Source organism: Pieris napi, chromosome 24 (genome assembly GCF_905475465.1).
Source record: "Pieris napi chromosome 24, ilPieNapi1.2, whole genome shotgun sequence".
Lineage (NCBI taxonomy): Eukaryota > Metazoa > Arthropoda > Insecta > Lepidoptera > Pieridae > Pieris > Pieris napi.
The window spans coordinates 2,399,323-2,412,743 of record NC_062257.1 but is presented as its reverse complement, the minus strand read 5'-3'; the positions used below and the strand labels follow the sequence as shown (position 1 = coordinate 2,412,743).

Here is a 13,421-nt window from a genome sequence, read left to right as displayed (position 1 = left end):
TTCTTCACGTTTACCATAAAAAAAAATTTACGAAGCCATGGCGAAGAAGAAGATGGTGGATGGTTACTATGCACCGCAACAGAAATAGGTAATTAGGTTCATAAAGTTTTAATATTATCCAAAATTGTAAATTGCTACTTGTATGTATGTTTTACCTTTTGTATGTCATTCATTTATTTTGTACTTTATTTCAGCAGCACCATGGAAAATCAATTGGCAGAGCTAGTGGCAGAACCCTCTGGCCAATTTGATAATTTTACAAGAATGTCTTTAGTCGACTTTCAATTTTTACTGCAAAAAGTTGCTCCGTTGATAACTAAGAAGAATACTCTTATGAGAGAAGCAATACCAGCCAAAATTCGCGTTCGTTAGACCACATTGTGCGATACGTCCTGTCACAACCACAGTCATCGAGCAAGTGATTGAACGAGTGTGTACAGGTCGCTCTCGTTTTACTCGCGAGACCCTTTGACTCGTGCGCAAAAAACCGACAGGCGACCGAGAGAGGCGAGACCGACAGCGAGGAAGCGAGGCGAGACGAGAGCTCTACTGTACACTCTCGCCCTCGGCCTGTCTCGGGGTGTCTCGCCGAGTGTGTACAGCTACCATAAAATGACTGCTTCACGACTGATTTGAGAGCGACCGCCGATGCGAAAACCGCTGTGTGAGTTCGTGAAGTGAGTTACAGAATCGCAGGGCTGTAGTTTATTAAATATACAGGCGATTCCCGTCATTAAGAATTTGTATGATTTACATCACTGTATAAGGAAATATTTGGGTTAAACATTTTTTTATACAATATATATATATATATATATATACAAGTATACTTATCACTATTATCTACCTCGACGTTTTAATGATCTAATGAATGCAAGTTTCCAAACACAAGAAATAAAACTCCATTAGCGCACTGTTGTGATTGGAACTCGTGGTGAGTTGATGAGGAGATGTTTAGAACATATAAATCAGCTGTGGTGACTCCAGAGCTGGTGCTTTCCTAAACGAATAAGTATCGCAATACAGCGAGGAAATGCTGACATTTATATTTATATATATTATTTATTTATATCTTATAAATATTGTATATTTGAATAAAAGAAAATTACATAAAAAAATATTGGTTGTTTGTAAAGTACGATCGAGATGTTTACGTGATAACGTCTTATTGGTGATATAAGTTTTTGGGAAGTAAGGAATTAATGAAGATAACAATTTTTTCAAATTTTAAATTACATCTATCGTTTTATTCACACTTTTGATGATAAATTTCGGGTGTAAAATGACAAGTTTACTTATTCGACTATGATATACATTTTTCTTCATACATTCACGGAATGACTGGCAGCGCTCGAGATGAGACGGGAGATCGGTCCGTCTCTCTCTCGTTATACCTGCGATCGCGCTCGTGAGGTTTTGGTGTGACACAAGTTTCTGAACATGTCACCCGACTAAAACGATTTTAAAGACGTTATCACGTCAATAAATAAATAGTATACATACATATGTTTCTTTATATTTATTGAAGTTGCAAATACATTCATCTGAAACCACCGCCCGTACAGCACACATGGTTATGGAGAGGTGGACTTTTGCAGGACTATCTCCAAGCTCCATCCATAAGTCATGAGTACGCTCCTTTTGATATTTCGCTAAATCCACCACGCAGCTGTTGAAATACAGTGTAAATTCTTTATAACATCATTTGTTACAACAAAAAACTGTATATAACGTAAAATAGTAACAGTTGTTTGGATTAACACAAACCCATACATTAAGGCTATGTTCACATGTAACGCGCGTCAACGCGCGATCAAATTTGAAGAGCGTTCAGATGATGAGCGCTAACGCGCGTTGCGAGAGTACTCGTCAGTCTAGTTCGGTAGAACGTAGAAAATGGACGTGGAAGAGGCTATATTTTTGTGGTTATATTATAAAGAAAAATATAGAAAAAGAAAACGTACACATTGGGTTCATCCAATTTTGAAAAAAAATACAAATTATATTATATTTTTTATACAAATTTGCTATATTCCAACTTGCTGGCCTTTTTTCTACTTCATCGATCAGTAAGTCGATGTCAATATCTTCAATTTCACTCATTTTAAATGCGAGAACAAAATATAATTACGAAAATTAATAAAATTACATGCGATCGCGATGAAAGCGCGCGCTCATCTGAACAGCAAACGGACATTACATTAATATCAAAGCGCGCGTCAACGCGCGATCACCTGCGTCTAGAGACTTTTTCTCTGAGCGCCGCGTTGACGCGCGTTAACGCGCGTTGACGCGCGCTCATGTGAACAGTTGTATGAAAATACCACAATGTCTAGTCGCGCGATTTGAAAACGCGCGTCAAGTTTTTGCCATCTGAACATAGCCTAAGGCTACTCGATGAAGTAGAAAAAAGGCCAGCACGTTGGAATATAGCAAATTTGTATAAAAAATATAATGTAATTTGTATATTTTTTTTCAAAATTGGATGAACCCAATGTGTACGTTTTCTTTTTCTATATTTTTCTTTATAATATAACCACAAAATAATAGCCTCTTCCACGTTTTCTACGTTCTACCGAACTAGACTGACGAGTACTCTCGCAACGCGCGTTAGCGCTCATCATCTGAACGCTCTTCAAATTTGATCGCGCGTTGACGCGCGTTAACGCGCGTTACATGTGAACATAGCCTAATTCACTCTTTATAACGAAGAACTATAGACATCAACAACATACTCAAGTGTAATTGTTTTTATAATCAGCTTACAAAACTGACCTATTGAGGTGCCGAAATTTCTAAGAAAGACACCTGAGGTCATAAACAGCCGTCTCGCCTTTGTCATTGTTAATTGCATTAACACGAGTGCCATTATTCTTAGATTACATTGCATGTAGGAAATTTTGGTCTCAGTAACACAAACATCGAAACTGTCAAGATGGCCAGTAAAAGAAAAGCGTTATGTGTTTAGAATAATTTACCTATTGATAGTAATAAAATTAGAAATTATTGTAATTGATAAAATTTGTTTTTTTTTTTCTATTCTCTCCCTATAACAAAAATCTGTATAACGAAAGAAAATGCTCGGTCCCTTGAAATTCCTTATAAAGAGTTTAACACTGTGTATAAATTTAGTGACTCTCTTTCTGTCGTGACACATTTGGACCCGTCACGTCTCTCCTTCATTGGGGCCGTAAGCAGATTTGCTGCAATTTATAACCCCCCCCCCCCCTCCTCTTGTCAGCAAAAGTAAGCAAACCTCTCAAAAATAATAGTAGATAAACGTACTAATTTTTTGTAGGAATCCTCGAAAATGTATTTCGTTTTCAAGCATAGACAATGCGTGGGTATGTGTAAAAAAAAGTAAATAATTACAAAGATCCCCCCTTAAGAATGTAGTGCTTACGTAATATTTGCCCCATTTTCATTTTGTCTCGGAAATCTGTTTCCAGTGAAGGCAAAACTTATCTTGTATAATTATTTAGGCATAAGGTTGAAATTACTAGATGAGTAATTTTTGTAAAATTCATCCCAATAAAGGTACTAACAAAATACATTATAAATAAATAATCCAAGAGCGCTTTAAGGAAAGAGCTCTTGAGAGCTATTATTTGCGATATTTGTTTTAAAATAGGTGTTGTTTGATGATTTGCAATTTTAAAAGAGTACCGAGAGTTTTTTACGCCGGCCTTTTCTCTCGGCCTAAACCCTCAGTCTTCTTTGCCGATGAGTAGGGATGTCTACAGATTCAAATTTAATGACGTGGAATAAGTGATACCTGTATCTTATATTCCATAATAAACATATTTTATTTTAGAGCCCAGCACTGTCCATGAGCGGCGGCAGTATCATTTACCATCAAGTGAGCCTCCTGCCCGTTTGCCCCCTGTTTTTATAGAATGATCTGCTCAAATACTTTCATTAATAACTGAGGAATATATACCTGCCTATTGATATTTTCGGGTTCCCTCGATCCCACAGCGACACATGGAGAATGTTGTCATGATATAAATGCATCTTGAACCTCTCACGCCATTCTGGGTGTATACTGTTTGAAGATGATTTCGATTTATACGATTCTATTCCCAACCTGAAAACATAAACTAGAGAAAATAACTACAGTCGACTCTCGATAATTTGAAACTCAAGGGTCCAGAGATAAATTTCAAATTATCAAGAGTTCAAAATAACAAGTGTTTGAATTACCACGAGGGGGAGGGGCGACTGAAGGAAATAAGAATTTGATCAAAATTTGTTACTTATTATTTCTATATTCTTATTATGTATTAATAATTATTATAACAATTATTCACAAAAGACTGGAATGCGAACTTACTCATACCTCATTTATGTAAACAATTGAAAAGTCTGTGCGTGTATGTAAACAAACGACAGGTATGTGCATGATAAACGCTTCAAATTATAGAGAGTAGGGAAGACCGGATTTCAAATTATCGCATGTTGGCGAGCAAGATAATACTTTTTCAACTTCAAATTACCGAAGGGACCAATTATCATTGATTTTATTCAATTTATCGAGTATTTTTCAAGGGACCGGATCGTATTATCGAGAGATTCAAATTAACGAGTGTCAAATTATCGAGAGTCGACTGTATATGAAAAACAAAAGAAGGGAGCGCGTGGCGTTTGTTTTTGATTGGTTCGTTCGTATCGCGTGATTACACTAGATTGGCTAATCAAAGTTAGACGAAACAGGCCAATCGTTTCATATGCTTATTTATTATATACATAGTTTTAAAAATATAATGGTGAGGTGGAAAAGGGGGAAAGTTTTCTGTCCACCAGGATGTCACAATTTCTGACTTCTGACTAAAATGGGTGTCTATGGGATGCCTGCCCGTTTTCGGCTTGCCGTAGGCTCGTTTGGCCCCATAATTATTTATATTAGTGGGTGCGTTGGTGACCTTTGAGGGAGAGAATTATTGGAGTTCGTCTCCCAAGAAAGGGAGCGTTCAAGTATTACGTCACGCAATTTTTGGAGATTATTGACCCCCCACCTCCATGTAACGCGCCGTAACGTTTTTCTGTATCCAAGTATAGTAAAACGTTTCGTGACCACCCAGTGAGTCTTTATACCTAAAAGTTACCATTATGTAGTGTAAAGTACTAAAAGTAGAAAATAATATTAACAATAACGCGTAATTCAATCCCCGCCAGGCATCGTAACGTTTTACAAAAGGACCCCCCCTCCCCCCAAAATTCGTTACGTAATACTTGAACGCTCCCAATGTCCGGGAGTCGATTCCACATTTCGCTAGTTCGCAACATTTCGTATTGGGTTGCGGGCCGTGGAAAACTTCCAGCCATCATGGTGATGCTGATAATTGCGATTAATCTGTTACAGTGTTCTGTTTTATCAAAAATATAAAAATCACACTAACAAAGACATGATTTTGATAATACTCGATTTCATAATTAACACGAGGTCATATTTTTTTAATTATCAGTATTATCACTATCACGGCATTTATTTTCGAGAAAGGTCAACCGTATCTCTTTTATGATTGATAATTAAAAATCATATAGAACATCGATTTTTTATTATAATTTTCTAAATATGTCATACACAGAGTTGTTTGTTAAAAAATAAAAAATAACTTAAAGTTATTTTAGCCTATTAAGTCATATTATTCATTCATGACCACGCTGTATTATAAAACAAATATTCCAGAACCTACTAAAAGTATATGTTATTTAATTGTTGATTAGTTATTAAATATTGATGATCCTCCATTTGTAATTTTCGGACAGCCCTGCGATTCTGTAACTCACTTTTCGAACTCACACAGCGGTTTTCGCATCGGCGGTCGCTCTCAAATCAGTCGTGAAGCAGTCATTTTATGATTTGGCATTCTGATAAACAATCAAATACAAGCTCCCACCTTTTCAGCATGCCAAATCATAAAATGACTGCTTCACGACTGATTTGAGAGCGACCGCCGATGCGAAAACCGCTGTGTGAGTTCAAAAAGTGAGTTACAGAAACGCAGGGCTGTATCCTATTTGTTTGAAACCTTAATCATTCAAATCTGTCTACAAACGAAGGGCCATTCCTATATATGCTTTAAAATATCCTCTTGAGTTTTATATTTGTGCAAGATTTTTAATAGACAAGTCGGTGATCTGCCTTGCGATTCTGTAACTATCTTTTCACTAGCACGTTCACTGCGTAACAGGCCGATATCAGCCTGCCGCGGTATTTCCGCTGGTGCGGACGAAGAAATCTATGTCCCTCTCGCTGGTGCGTAACGATTATCTCAGGTGTTTGTAAAAATTCGACAGGGACAAATATATATTTCATCTTGCGGTCAAAATTGTAGGTTTTCCCCATCAAAACATAACGGCAGGCTTTTATCGACCTACCACGCACTGACGCTGCTTTGCATCCGCTGAGTGCGGCAGTGGGCCTATTTCAGCCCGCCCACCCAACAGGCAGCTATGGCGACCCGATACCGCACAGAGCGCGCGCCCGACCAGTTAGTGTTGTGCTATCTAACTGATCTAACATAGCGTTCGATATTATCAACGATGGCAAGCAATACAAGAAAAATACAAATTTTGGAAAATAGAGTAATTCGCCTTGCAGTTATTGACAGTGATAGTGACAGCAGTGAAGAAATACTTTCCACTAAGAAAAATAAAAAGTATTTCTGTTTCCAAGACAGGCATACATAAGTAAATAAATAAATTTTTCAGTTCCTTTAGTAGTAAATGTAAATTTACGATTAATTTAACTTGACGATTCAAAAGTGTACTTGGTTACCCACTTGAATAAAGATATTTTGAGTTACAGTTTGAGTTGAGTTTACGATAATTCTGTTTTATTTTCGATATTTCTCTGTCCCATCACTACTAAAAATATATTCTAGTGCGGTTCAGGTCGATATCGGCCTGCCACTTTTCCTGCTTTATTTCTCATATCCTGTTTGCCAGATCCCGGGGCGAATCAAACCTAAGGAAGTTGGGTTGAAGGTCATTCTAACAATATATAAAAAAAATGTATACATTATGTTTCCACAAAGTTATAGCAATTTAATCTATCCTAGTGCTGTTGGGTCTAGAAAGACCTGCCACGCACCGGCGGAAATATCATTGGGGGCGCATTTTGGCCCGCCGCCGCACCTGATGAAATATTATTATTTTACTTGCCGCAGTGAACGTGCTAGCGCTCAAATCAGTCGTTAAGCAGTCATTTTACTATTTGGCATTCTGATAAACAAAATACTACAAACTCCCTCCTTATCAGAATGCCAAATCGTAAAATGACTGCTTAACAACTGATTTAAGCGCGAGCGCCGCTGTGAAAACCGCTGTGTGAGTTCGAAAAGTGAGTTACAGAATCGCAAGGCTGAGCCACACGCCGTGGTCAGATTGTGATTAAAAGAGAGATCGTCGAGAACCAGCTCGTTATAATTTAAGCTAGTGTTATTTGTAGTGTAAGTAAACATTGTATGATAATAATCATTCGTTTCTTGAACTCGCACTTTACCCACATGACGCACACAACCCGCTAATGTCCATGCAGTGACGACAATTCTCTTACATATCTTAATATATATAAATTACGTGTCACGTTGTTTGTCCGCTATGGACTCCTAAACTACCGAACCGATATCAATCAAATTTGCACACCGTGTGCAGTTTGATCTAACTTAAAAGATAGGATAGCTTACATCTCAATTTATACCCGCAATATTATTTTATTGCAAATTATTTGATAGTCACAATTCTAACAGATGGCGCTGTGTTGAAAGGACAAACGTTTCAAATAAGCTACAATTAAATGGCATAACCACCAAAAAAGCATGGTGGTCCCCATGACTGGTGTTCTCCTACCGTTTCCCTCGAATAGTTTGCTACTATGTAATATAACAAAAACCTTAGCCACAGCAACGCCTGGCCGGTCTACTAGTATATTATATATATGTCTTTTACTAGAACTTTACTTTTGTATATGTATTTTTCTAGGAAGGAAAAAATTACCGTAATTTGCAGTACAGTCCCTTTGTCATGTCATCTTGAAGCAAATGTGATACATTCTTTGCTTCAATGAGAACAACAGTCACCGCCGTTGTCCAACCACTGTTCAGCGATTTTGATCTACTGATTTTCTTTTCATTCTGGAAATAAAAATATATGTAGCGTTTTACTGTACGTCCTACTATAAATTAAATCTAATATATAAACTTCTCGTGTCACAGTTTTCGTTGCCATACTTCTCCGAAACGGCTTGACCGATTTTGATGAAATTTTTTGTGCTTATCCGGTATCTATGAAAATCGGCCAACATCTATTTTTCATCCCCCTAAATGTTAGGGGTAGTCCACCCCTAAATTTTTATTTTTATTTTTTAGACAAAATTTTTAATTTCTATTTTTTTATGATACAACATACAAAAATACATACAACCCCTAACTTTCACCCCCTACGATCAACCCCTATTTTTTTATTATAAATGATATGGCAAAACGACGTTTGCCCGGTCAGCTAGTATAGTCTAAAATTTAAAATATTTTAGTGTTTGAGGTACACCAAATGAAAACCATAACAGAATTCACTAGCTTTATTGTCCTCTGACTTACATGGCGGTTATAGGGCGACTGATTGATCCACGTGCAAGTGGAATTACGAAATAATGATGCGTAGACAATATTACAAATACAATTGCGAAATTTCTATAAAGACAATAATTACACCACTACAATATTTTCATATCAATTTAATTTTTACGTGAATTTACTTAATTTGTTTTATTCATAAAAATCAGTGCAGCCGAATAAAAATTGTGTAAAGATTGGTGGACTCGGTTTCCACACTTAGTAAAGTCCTAACTAAGCCAGCCTAGCTCCTTCCAGAAGCACAGATAACTCCTGGACACTTCGCAGGCTTTACGGAGCGACCTCACTCCTCCGAGGATTTCCGTACGCTTTTTTGAAGTGAAAACTTCTTTAGCGGCGTTGTTCACTTTTTTGGAATGGGTAAAAAATGTTAAACTCGCGTCAGGACACGTGACCTGATCGAAAATTCGTAAGACGGATGGAGAATAGACAGCTGGCGCGGCGTATTTAATGTAATATAAATTGTCATGTTTGTGTAGCGCAATAAATAAATATTGTATTCTACCTCATAAATGATAGTACTTTTTTACTGATAATTAAAGAAATTCGTGCAAAATTATTCCCTAACCATTCCAAAATATCAAAAATGCACAACGTTAATATTCAAGTTTTCACTTCTGCCGGCACTCCCGGAGTGCAACCCGTCGTTTTTTTTTTATACGAGGTGAAAATGCGCTTACGCAGGCCCGCATCAAGGATGTCGAGCTTGACGCGGGGACTGTGGGGCTGGGTATACACTCAAAACCCTCTGCTATTCAGAGGGGTAGCGAGACCCCACCCACTAAAAACACCTCAGCCCTTCACATGCCCTTAATATGGGCCCTCGGGGTTCGCTAGGCATTCTACCCAAGGGACCCGGGCTTATATCCGACATAGAGGGCTCATTCAAGACCTGCGGTACCGGGCCACTCGAGGTCGAGCCCCCAGCCTTGAACTACCGGTCAGTCTACGGTCATCCCCAGACCTCTCCCTAAGGATTTCCGTACGCTGGTTAGCCACAGCTATTCCTGGACTACGTGGGTGGTGGTGGTGTTAATTAATTGTGTAACAAACCCAACTTTTATTCTCCTATATGAAGCAAAAACAGCAACATCTAATATTTTAAATAAATTATTAAACCCATGTTAAACTTATATTATAGACGCTGATATAGTGTAAATGGAAATGGGCAGGACACACAATATATGGAAATAATTAATGAACTGCATATTGACAAGGATCTGTTTCACAATGTATGGATAAAGTACCAAATAGCTATGCAACACATAAATTATTTGGAAGATAAATTGTGCATTCATCGGACTCATAACTTATGATGTACTTTATGTGACGAATAGCGCTATCTGACAGTCGTGAAACGCAACAATAGTGTCTTCCTACCAATCTATATATATAAAAATGAAACCCGTTTTCCGTTGTCACGACATAACATGAAAACGGCTTGACCGATTTGTCTGATTTTTTTAATATAATATTCCTTGAAGTACGAGGATGGTTCTTACGGAGAGAAAATTTTTAAAAAATTGAGTGAAAAAGTCTAAAAACAACACTTTTCTATATTCCCATACAAAATATTCGTAATAATATTTAAAGGCAATTTGAACTTTAATATCATATCATAAAGTTCAAGTGTTAGTGGAGGGGTTCCGGGAAGGTAAATTTTGATTTTTTGACATAATTTATTTGTTGTCTTATCAACTTTCTTTTTTTTATCTTACTAGCTAGACCGGTGTCCCGAATAGCAGAATAAGTATTTAAAAAAAATAAAAAATCGACTGTTAGGCGGTACGATGCTCGCCAGGCCAGTAATAAATAGCTAATTTGGAACTTATCCGCACATTGTGAAACAGACCCTTAATGATTTAAATTGTCCGTTGAGTGAACTGACAAAAGATCTGCTTTATGTCCGTTCGTATACTGTAAGAAATAGTCTTATTGTTAATATTTTAATACATGGAAATAAAATATGACGCCGTTGAATGTTGTGTTGTTCTGTGTATGTATTGTATTGTATGTCATATATATTTTCGCATTGGAGTAATCAGTAATGGTAGCTTATTTTGTTAAATAAATTAACAATTCGTCAAACTGTGTAAAATATCGGACAATACGACCTCTTCCACCAGGAAAAAGAGAAGGTAGGACACTGGAGAGGTGGTCTGATGGTTTTAAAAAGACAGGGAGAGTATTTTGGATAGACTACGAAAGAAATGGAGTAGTCAAAGCCTTTACTCGTGATGAGGAAGAGAGGTCGACTAGGAATAAGATTTTAATTTAAACATTTAAATTTGCATACATTTAATAAGTAAATGAATTAATTACTAAGATTTTTTTATTTACACGTAAATTTGTAAATTTACTATATTTATTTGAATTTGTTAAATCTAATATATAAAATTCTCGTGTCGCGGTGTTTGTGGTTAAACTCCTCCGAAACGGCTTGAACGATTCTCATGAAATGTTGTGTGCATGGGTATAACTGAGAATCGGACAACATCTATTTTTCATCCCCCTAAATGTTAAGGGTCGTCCACCCCTTTTTTTTAATTTTTAGATCTTTTTTTTTTTCATAAAAAATACATACAACCCCTAATTTTCACCCCTCTACGATCAACCCCTATTTTTATTATAAATGATAAACATGGCAAAACGACGTTTGCTGGATCAGCTAGTAAATAAATAAAATATCGGAAACTACCTCTTCCACCGGCAAATAGAGAAGGCCACTAGAGAGGTGGTCTGATGGTATTTAAAAGTGAGAGTATTTTGGATAGACAACGAAAGAAGTGGTCAAAGCATATACTCGTGAAGAGGAAGAGAGATTAGGATTAAGTAATTTAAACTTTAAAATTTTCATATATTTGTAGTATTTTTAAAATAATTACTAGTAATTTAGATTATTATTAGTAAATATCATTGACTCTTAATTAATAAATTAATTAATTTACTAATTAAGAGTCTAATTAAATTATTAATTAGACTCTTAATTAGTTAAATTAGTTAAATTAATAATTTAATTAGACTCTTAATTAGTAAATTACTTACCATTTCTTTATCAACATCAATGGACTGTAGAACTGAATCGGGCTTGTTACTCTTAATCACTATGTTCATAAGGGAGCTGGGACGCCATCTTGAACAATAATTATATAATTAAGTATAATAGTTGGAGTTTGAATGTATAAGTAATGGCAGGCAACATTTGTCACACGTGAAAAATCGGAATGTTTATTTAAATGACGGCTCATTGGTCTAGTGGTTAGTACCCCTGACTGCGAATCCATGGGTCCCGGGTTCGATCCCCGGCTGAGACAAACATCGATGTGATGAGCATTTGGTGTTGTGGTTAGGTCTTGGGTGTTTAAATATGTATTTATATATCTATCTATAATATGTATGTATATCCGTTGCCTAGTACCCATAACACAAGCTTCACCAGCTTAGCATGGGACTAGGTCAATTGGTGTGAATTGTCCAATCATAAAAAATAAAAAAAATGTTTTAACAGATTTTCTGTTATAAAACCTTACTTCTCTTCTAGACACGGACAGTGAAACATCCTAGGGTTTTATAAACTTAAAATATTGTAAATTTGTAATAGTATAGTGTTTGTAATCTAATATATAAAATTCTCGTCTCTCTCGTGTCGCGGTGTTTGTGGTTAAACTCCTCCGAAACGGCTCGACCGATTCTCATGAAATTTTGTGTGCATATTGGGTATAATTGAGAATCGGACAACATCTATTTTTCATCCCCCCAAATGTTAAGGGTTACCCCTAATTTTTATAAAAAATAATTTAAATTAATTTTTAATTTTTAAACAAAACTTTTTGTTTTTATTTTTTTATGATACAACATACAAAAATACATACAACCCTTAATTATCACCCCTCTACGATCAACCCCTTATTTATTATAGTAGATAGTTACTTTTATTGTACTAAAAAAATGTTTCCTAGAAATAATATACCTATAGTTAATCTTTTATTTTGATTGTATAATTTACTAGCCGTTTCGCGCCCGCTTTGCTGGACGAATTAAAATAAATTTTATGTTTCATTATTTTATTTTTTTTCATATTTTTATTATTCTTCTTTTTAACTTCCCGCTAAGAAAATTGAAATATTTCGAAAATCGAGTTTTTAACAGATGTTGACGTTTTGCGGTTCTAGGAAGCCTCTTTTGTTTTTATTAGCGGGAAAATTTTCATAAAAGTAAAACAGAAATAAAAAAATGAAGGAACGTTGGAATTAAATTTCTTTTATTTATTAATTAATTTTAAATTTTCGCATCGAATGGTGGTAGTTTCATGTCGATACGATCAGTGGTTTAAGCGTGAAAGAGCCTCAAACGAACACCATTTTCTTTTCTGAATGTATAAATATATGACCAAGTGACAATTATTTCTAAAAAGACAAAATATTTCCCTATTAATTTATTGGAAAATTCAATTGTCGTAGTATATTTGTATCCTTATTATTTATGTATTGTATTAAACCTTCCCTGAACTTCCACAAATATTTCATGATCATAATAAGCCAAATCGGTCCAGCCATTCTCGAGTTTTAGCGAAACACCAACTGCAATTCATTTTTATATACATATATTATATAGATAGATAGATAAACATACCTTTTTATACTATTAGAGTTATTTCTAAAAGTAACCGCAGTTTCGGAGGCTGTATCCATTTTGATAATACTAAATACACATGCACACCACAAATAAAATATAAATTAAATGTTACAGATTATCCACATATCATATCTTATCAATTAATTAATT

At 35.7% G+C, this 13,421-nt stretch overlaps 1 protein-coding gene across 2 annotated transcripts in view; it reads right to left on the bottom strand.

The window, feature by feature from the left end:
• Window positions 1-13,421, bottom strand: part of LOC125061849 (multiple C2 and transmembrane domain-containing protein-like) — a 27,801-nt gene extending 14,380 nt beyond the window's left edge. Inside the window, exons 1-5 of one of the 2 annotated variants that reach the window (XM_047667481.1) lie at window positions 13,269-13,421; window positions 11,682-11,769; window positions 8,002-8,138; window positions 3,941-4,087; window positions 1,504-1,669 (exon numbers count right to left, since the gene is read on the bottom strand). In XM_047667481.1, the coding sequence (XP_047523437.1) occupies window positions 1,504-1,669; window positions 3,941-4,087; window positions 8,002-8,138; window positions 11,682-11,769; window positions 13,269-13,327 (597 nt within the window). In that variant the 5' untranslated portion in view covers window positions 13,328-13,421. Of the gene's footprint in view, window positions 1-1,503; window positions 1,670-3,940; window positions 4,088-4,339; window positions 4,635-8,001; window positions 8,139-11,681; window positions 11,770-13,268 lie in introns of those variants that run through there. The other variant, XM_047667482.1, reaches the window with a different exon arrangement.